This window comes from Neoarius graeffei, chromosome 9 (assembly GCF_027579695.1).
Source record: "Neoarius graeffei isolate fNeoGra1 chromosome 9, fNeoGra1.pri, whole genome shotgun sequence".
NCBI lineage: Eukaryota > Metazoa > Chordata > Actinopteri > Siluriformes > Ariidae > Neoarius > Neoarius graeffei.
The window spans coordinates 49,110,841-49,119,783 of NC_083577.1; the positions used below are offsets into that span (position 1 = coordinate 49,110,841).

General features: G+C 41.7%; 1 protein-coding gene across 2 annotated transcripts in view; it reads left to right on the forward strand.

Annotated features, from left to right (window-relative positions):
* Positions 1-5,238, forward strand: part of LOC132891769 (sterol 26-hydroxylase, mitochondrial) — a 28,083-nt gene extending 22,845 nt beyond the window's left edge. For both annotated transcript variants that reach the window (XM_060929689.1, XM_060929690.1), the window contains exon 9: positions 3,828-5,238. In XM_060929689.1, coding sequence (XP_060785672.1) covers positions 3,828-3,983 — 156 coding nt within the window. In that variant the 3' untranslated portion in view covers positions 3,984-5,238. The remainder of the gene's footprint in view (positions 1-3,827) is intronic.
* Positions 5,239-8,943: the final 3,705 nt, after the last annotated feature.

The following is an 8,943-nucleotide window of genomic DNA, read 5'->3' on the forward strand; positions in this document are numbered from 1 at the left end:
AAAAAAGTACTCAATTTAAAATGTACTTTGAGTAAAAGTTACTTTCAATTATTTGATGTAAAAAAAGAAAGGACAAATCATAAATCAAATTGTTTTTAATGAACTATTAGTCCACATAATAACCTTTCAGGCAGTATAATGTATCAAGCTTTGTTTGGACTACCCCATAAAACATTTTCAAGTACAAGTGGCATAACTTGTAAATTCTATCATCCATTTTTTTTCTTTACTGACAAACACCAGCTATTAAAGCCACTAAAGCAGACTTACGAAATGACACATATGAAACGTAAACCAACCAAACTCAGTGTCCAGGACTCTCATGATTTAAAGACAGCTAAGTGATTCCTTAATAACACTGTGCTCTTCCTTATATAGAAAATATAATTGACAAATTAACTGCATAATGTTTACAACCTGTCGAGAGGTAATGTGCAAACTATTTTGAGACCACCCCATAAAACATTTTCAAGCAAAGTGCCAAATTCTGAATTGTATGGTCCAACTCAAACACCACAATAAAAAAAGAAAAGAAAACCAAAATCAAAGTATCCAAGACAGTGAAAATGTTGAGCAATTCCTTATTAACAAACTGTGCTCTCTTTTTCTTTCTATAGCAAACATAAATTATATCAATTGTCTTCATTGAAAAATGAACACACTGACTGCTGATAAAAGAAATGAAATAAAGTGCCCTGCCCGCTGAATACTAAAACATTATGAATGAACCCTTTATTATCACTAGTCACAAGTACCAGCGGAATTGACCATCCAATCCATCCATGCTTTTGGCTCCCTCAGACAGCACTGGCCTTGGCCAAGGCCATTGCTGGGATAACAATTCCCCCCAGAGGTCACTGCTGTTAGACTCTCTCGTATTCCTCCCCCCTCTTCCCGCAGTCGCCGCTACCCCCAGTGTGACAAGCAGGTGCGTGACCAGCGCCATCATGGCTGCAGGAATGGACGGCTGCTTGCTTGCACTGGGTTACCTCCATCTCCTTCCCTCCCCCCTCCCCCCTTACCCCCCCGATCACCCCCCTTACTCCCCTCAAGTCCCGAGTTTTCATGTTGTAAAGTGTACTTGTGTTATTTTGTGCTTATGTGCTGAGGTGTTTTTTTAATGTTCCCACACTGTACTCCTCAGAGGAGCATAGTGTGGGGGTTGCTTTTTTTCTCCTCCCCTCTCCTCATGTTACTCTGTTTTTTTTTCTTTTCATCCCTGTCTTCCTGTCCTGTCTACTCCTCCTCTGTCAATTGTATGTGTATGTAAGGACAGGTGGATGGTCAATTCCACTGGTACTTGTGACTAGTGATGATAAAGAGTTCATTCATTCAACATTAAACCGAAAAGCTCTTGTTGAGTTTCAGCAGGAGCTGATTTTCAAAGTTTGTTGCACTAATCCGTGCTCTCTTTGCGGTAAACAATAAACCAGCCAAGCTGAAAAAGTGCTCACAGGCAGCTGAGGCCGGAAGGCCTGTGTTGAGTTTCAAGGAAAGTTTTATTATTTTTGGAAAGGACTTAAGAAGGTCCATGCTCTCTTTCATAAGAGACCAATTGCAACTAAAACCATGCACTCGTATTATTTCTGACTGTCGTTCTCATCTCATCTCATTATCTCTAGCCGCTTTATCCTGTTCTACAGGGTCACAGGCAAGCTGGAGCCCATCCCAGCTGACTATGGGTGAAAGGCGGGGTACACCCTGGACAAGTCGCCAGGTCATCACAGGGCTGACACATAGACACAGACAACCATTCACACTCATATTCACACCTACGGTCAATTTAGAGTCACCAGTTAACCTAACCTGCATGTCTTTGGAGGAAACCGGAGCACCCGGAGGAAACCCACATGGACACGGGGAGAACATGCAAATTCCGCACAGAAAGGCCCTCGCCGGTCACGGGGCTCGAACCCGGACCTTCTTGCTGTGAGGCGACAGCGCTAACCACTACACCACCGTGCCCCCACTGTCATTCTGATAAAACAAATTTGTAAACGTGAGGTGATTTCATTTCATTTGGGCTACTTCACTTGAAACGTTAGTGATCAGTATAGATGCTAGGCGGCCAAAAGAATTGATAATGAAGGCACATTTTACTCAACAGTGGAAGGTTTTAACCAAACAGTAAATATAACATTTGGGATACACAGGTAAATGCACATATCTACTTACCACCACATGCTTCCGCAGATTTGATGTGGAAGTTTTGTAAACTGATAGCTCTGTACAGCGGGGCAGGCACATTTTGCATTGCATTATTATGTTATTGCCTCGTTTGCGTTTGAATGCAAAGTACTGGCTGAGATATGGCCAAGGATTTCCCTCGCTGTCTGGCGCATCTGTTCCACGGGAATTCTCTTCTTGGCAATCTTCAACCTCCTCCATGACCTCCTCTATCTCTTGCTCGGCTACCTCGGCACCAGCCATCATCCAACGACACATGTAGGCTAATATGGATATTCCGCGCCTGTGCCAGTTTCCTTTCAGTTCAGGCCAACTGTTTTTTTTCCCCCGCATTTAATTTTTTTACTCAGTAACGGGTGGTTTTCGAATGTCTCATCTCATCTCATTATCTCTAGCCGCTTTATCCTGTTGTACAGGGTCACAGGCAAGCTGGAGCCTATCCCAGCTGACTACGGGCGAAAGGTGGGGTACACCCTGGACAAGTCGCCAGGTCATCACAGGGCTGACACATAGACACAGACAACCATTCACACCTACGGTCAATTTAGAGTCACCAGTTAACCTAACATGCATGTCTTTGGACTGTGGGGGAAACCGGAGCACCCGGAGGAAACCCACGCGGACACGGGGAGAACATGCAAACTCCACACAGAAAGGCCCTCGCCGGCCATGGGGCTCGAACCCGGACCTTCTTGCTGTGAGGCGACAGCGCTAACCACTACACCACCGTGCCGCCCCGGTTTTCGAATGTAGCGAAGTAAAATACTTGGTTCAAAATGTACTTGAGTAAAAGTAAAATTACCCATTTCAAAAACTACTTAAATTACAAATTACACAAAAAATCTACTTAATTATAGTAACGTGAGTAAATGTAATTAGTTACTTTCCACCTCTGGCTAAGAGTTTGTGGCAGATAATTATATATTTAACATCTGTACTTTAACGTCAGTACACCATCAGTCATTACTACACTGTTCACCGTGTACTATTCTCATAGTGTACAAACCAGTGAAGTATAAATGGTTCGCAAAAGTGGGTATACAGTAATGAAAACAAAACGCTTGCATAAAAGGTTAGTATTAAATGAAACTTAGCACCACTATTATAATACTGGAATAAGCCTTACTGTATACCTACTTTTGCAGCCCCTTATATTATAGTGTGATTTAGAATTTGGCCCTGTTCCCCCCCCCCCCCCCCCCCTTTTTTTGGTGCAGTTCAGTGGAATATAGGAAACCATGCACAAATTATAGATCTCCTGGAAGTTAAATGGGGTGGGGTTTTTTTTTTAAATGATAACATTGCTCTGCTGGGTGACATGGTTGCAATACTGTCAAATAACTAATTTCATTTTAGTTTGTTAGTTTTGCAGTAAGCCCTGTGATGACCTGGTGACTTGTCCAGGGTGTACCCCGCCTTTCGCCCATAGTCAGCTGGGATAGGCTCCAGCTTGCCTGCAACCCTGTAGAACAGGATATAGCAGCTAGAAATAATGAGATGAGATGAGCTTTGCAGTACAGAGGGAACTTTAACCATCCCACAGGCCTTTACCTTTGTTCTAAGTAAACCTCTCTTATGATGTTGGTCTGTAGTTTTGTTTGTTTTTGCAAGATAAATAATTAAAAACTAACCTTTTTCAGTTAATTAAACACTATGAAGTGCGGCCAGATCCAACAGGAAAGACTGTGAAGTCAGTCACAAGAACTCTGCTGGTCCCAGCCACATCGATTGACCTTCAGTTTATTGACCGGCAAGTCAGGCAGAAGACCCCAGCCAGAGCACAGACTGCTGCCTGATAATGTACAAGGAGCCCCCTGAAACTATCAGCAAACTATGTGTACTTGTATACTGTATACTTGTGTACTTGTATACTGTATCACTTGTATACTGCTGTACTTTCCTTAATATGGCTTTTAATGCCTGGCTTTTATAAGCATGAAATGCATAAAGGAGAAATAATTTTCTTAGTCATAAAAAGTCTATGACTTAAGACTATAACTATACATTGAATTGCTGGTGTATTTGGTACTAGATAAATATAATGAAATTAATGTTCTTTTATTATTTAAATAGAATAAGCAGTTAATTTGAGGGTTGGGTTTTTTCAGATTAAAAAAATAACTTTATTCTGGATTCTGTTTTAGTGGATACAATGGCGCCGCCATAAGGTCTAATATAGAAATACAACACATACTTTGGGAAATGCTCAAAGCAGGCATGCACAATTATTTCCCATCCATCCATTATCTGTAGCCACTTATCCTGTTCTACAGGGTCGCAGGCAAGCTGGAGCCTATCCCAGCTAACTATGGGTGAGAGGTGGGGTACACCCTGGACAAGTCGCCAGGTTATCGCAGGGCCAACACAGAGACAAACAACCACTCACATTCACACCTACGGTCAATTTAGAGCCACCAGTTAACCTAACCTGCATGTCTTTGGACTGTGGGGGAAACCGGAGCACCCGGAGGAAACCCACACAGACACAGGGAGAACATGCAAACTCTGCACAGAAAGGCCCTCACCGGCTGCTGGGCTCGAACCCAGGACCTTCTTGTTGTGAGGTGACAATGCTAACCACTACACCACCGTGCCGCCCCCACAATTATTTTCTTTTTATATATTTAAACTGCTCATTGTAATTAATTGCCCAATGATGTTTAAAGCAAATATTTTTAAATGTTCTATTTTAACTGTCCTTGCAATTTTAGATCTTTTGTAAATTGTAAGAAACTGATATTTGACCAGAGCCATCATCAGTGTTTGTGTTACCTTTCACCTAAATATGCTATGATAATAGAAGAAACAAATAGCATGACTAAATCAAATGTGAATTTTCCTCACTATCCTCACTCAATGCAGTTGCTCTTTGTTGGAATGTGTTTATATATAAAATATTTTGGTCTAATTTTATGATTGTATAAATGATATGACAGGTTTATTAGGAATTATTTTTGCCTTGGTTAAAAATGCAGAGAAAAGTGCTTTTCCTCAAAGAATAATTTTGTTCATTTCATTTCGCTAAGCCCAGTATTCCCATTAAAACTTTCACAGCCTATCCACAGGTGTCTGTTTCTCCCTTCTAACCAGGGTACAAAACTCACAGCATACAACAGAATATGTGGTATTCTTCCACCCACACAGAAATACATTTCCTACAGTAGCAGTCAGATAGTTGGAACTGAATTTAATATGTTTTATGCATGAAACAAATAGCAGTATAGAATTTGTTCCCTTTGTGGGAAATCATTTGTAGAGTAAAAATGTACCAGTAAAAACACATTTAACATGAAGTACTTTCAGATGTTCCAAAAAGGGAAGGAAATACAAGTGGTTTTTACAAATCCAACAAAAGAAAGCTTTAATTCTGAAAGCCCACAATGTCTTTCAAACTACAGCTGTACTGTTCATATCAAGCAATATGAGCAGCACACCAAATTTCAGCTTAGTTGGACCTTTGGTTCCTGAGAAACAACTACCTGAACTTAACTCCAACTGCTCTGAGTATGAGTAGCATCCCACCTCCCCCAGCAAACACCACCAGCCCCCACTGGCCAATTTGAGTGAGACATCGTCTACTAGTAAGTCCCCCCGAAACTACCATTCAAGTTCCCATGATGATAGCTTAATGGGAATCTTGTCAATTTTGCCAAATCCTGATTGGCCAAAGGCAACAGTTTCACAAAATATTGTGAAGATGAGTAAAAAATTAATAGTTCACAAAAGTATGTTTTGCATATGACAACCCCAATTCCAAAAAAGTTGGGACGCTATATAAACTGTAAATAAAAACAGAATGCAATAATTTGCAAATCATGGAAATCCTATATTTAATTGAAAATAGTACAAAGACAACATATCAAATGTTGAAACTGAGAAATTTAATTGTTTTTTGAAAAATATATGCTCATTTTGAATTTCATGTCAATAACACATTTCAAAAAAGTTGGGACAGGGGCATGTTTACCATGGTGTTGCATCACCTCTACTTTTACCAACACTCTGTAAACATTTGGGAACTGAGGAGACCAGTTGCTGTAGTTTTGAAAGAGAAATGCTGTCCCATTCTTGCCTGAGATACAGTTTCAGTTGCTCAATAATTTGGGGTCTCCTTTGTCATATTTTGCGCTTCATAATGTGCCAAATGTTTTAAATGGGAAACAGATCTGGACTGCAGGCAGGCCAGTTTAGCACCCAGACTCTTTTACTACAGAACCATGCAGTTTTAATATGTGCAGAAAGTGGTCTGGCATTGTCTTGCTGAAAGAAGGAAGGCCTTCCCTGAAAAATATTTTGTCTGGATGGTAGCATATTGCTCTGAAACATGTATATATCATTCAGCATTAATGATGCCTTCCCAGATTTACAAGCTACCCATGTCATGTGTACTAATGCACCCTCATACCATCACAGATGCTGGCTTTTGAACTGTGTACTGATAACATGTCGGATGGTCCCTCTCCTCTTTCACCTGGAGGACATGATGTCCATGATTTCTAAAAAGAATTTCTACTTTTGATTCATCAGACCTCGAGAGAATTTTCTACTTCACCTCAGTCCATCGTAAAAGACCCAGAGAAGGTGGCGGTGTTTCTGGATATTGCTTATATCTGGTTTTAACTTGCATTTGTGGATACAGTAATGAACTGTTTTCACAGATGATGGTTTTCTGAAGTGTTCCTGAGCCCATACAGTGATTTCCACTACTGACACGTGTCTGCTTTTAATGCAGTGTCGCCTGAGGGCCTGAAGATCTCAGACATCCAGTGTCAGTTTTCAGCCTTGTCTCTTGCATGCAGAGATTATTCCAGATTCTCTGAATCTTCTAATGATATGTACCATAGATGATGTGATCCCCAAATTCTTTGCAATTTTACACTGAGGAATGTTATTCTTAAATTATTGCACTATTTGCCCACGCAGTCTTTCACAGAGCGGTGAACCCCTCCCCATCTTTACTTCTGAGAGACTCCGCCTTTCTGGGATGCTCTTTTTATACCCAGTCATGTTACTGACCTGTTGCCAATTCTCATCTCATCTCATTATCTCTAGCCGCTTTATCCTTCTACAGGGTCGCAGGCAAGCTGGAGCCTATCCCAGCTGACTACGGGCGAAAGGCGGGGTACACCCTGGACAAGTCGCCAGGTCATCACAGGGCTGACACATAGACACAGACAACCATTCACACTCACATTCACACCTACGGTCAATTTAGAGTCACCAGTTAACCTAACCTGCATGTCTTTGGACTGTGGGGGAAACCGGAGCACCCGGAAGAAACCCACACGGACACGGGGAGAACATGCAAACTCCACACAGAAAGGCCCTCGCCGGCCCTGGGGCTCGAACCCAGGACCTTCTTGCTGTGAGGCGACAGCGCTAACCACTACACCACCGTGCCGCCCCTGTTGCCAATTAACCAAATAAATTTTTTTAAGCATTACACACCTTTTTCAGCCTTTTGTTGCCACTGTCCCAACTTTTCTGAAACGTGTTGTTAACATCAAATTTAAAATGAGGATATATTTGTCAAAAAACAATAAAATTTCTCAGTTTCAACATTTGATATGTTGTCTTTGTACTATTTTCAATGAAATACAGGGTTTCCATGATTTGCAAATCTTCACATTCTGTTTTTATTTATGTTTTACAGTGCCCCAACTTTTTTGGAATTGGGGTTGTATGCAGATTATTATAAATTTGAGTGGATGTGACTAAATGGCCCAAATGGCAGTTTTCTATAGTTTCAGCAATAGAAGAATGCTAAAATGTCTTTTTACACCTGATTTTCCAAGAGATATGTTTATACACGGCGGCACGGTGGTGTAGTGGTTAGCGCTGTCGCCTCACAGCAAGAAGGTCCTGGGTTCGAGCCCCGGGGCCGGCGAGGGCCTTTTTGTGTGGAGTTTGCATGTTCTCCCCGTGTCCGCGTGGGTTTCCTCCGGGTGCTCCGGTTTCCCCCACAGTCCAAAGACATGCAGGTTAGGTTAACTGGTGACTCTAAATTGACCGTAGGTGTGAATGTGAGTGTGAATGGTTGTCTGTGTCTATGTGTCAGCCCTGTGATGACCTGGCGACTTGTCCAGGGTGTACCCCGCCTTTCGCCCGTAGTCAGCTGGGATAGGCTCCAGCTTGCCTGCGCCCCTGTAGAAGGATAAAGCGGCTAGAGATGATGAGATGAGATGAGATGTTTATACACACACAAAAAAAGCCCCAAGAGGCCAATTTGAGATCACATCAATTACTAATGGGTCACAACCTGAACCTACTATTCATGTCTCATGCTGAAATACTGAATTTCATTGTACATGAACAATGACAAAGTTATTTGTATTAATAATTCACTCTATGTTCGCTCCCTGACAAATGCCTGATAAAAGCTGATTGACCAATGGCAGACATGTTTTAGGTCATCAACAAAAATCCATCTATCCTTCCATCCATTCACTATACCAGTTATCCAATAGGGTCACAAGGGAAGCTGAAGAAAATCTCAGCTGACTTTGGTCAAAAGGTGGAATACACCCAGTCAGCTGTGAAATTTGAACCCAGAACCTTCTTGTTGTGAGGTGACCCACTGCACTAACTCAGCTAAAAGCCACTTACAGATTAGCACATAATTGCATCATACCAGCTTCAGCTCAATCAGACTTCCAGAGAAACAGATATCGGACTTTATCTCTGCCCCAAATCTATGACCACACCCCCAGAGTTGCATATGACCTCAGACTAGACCCTTGTATATGCAAATCCACA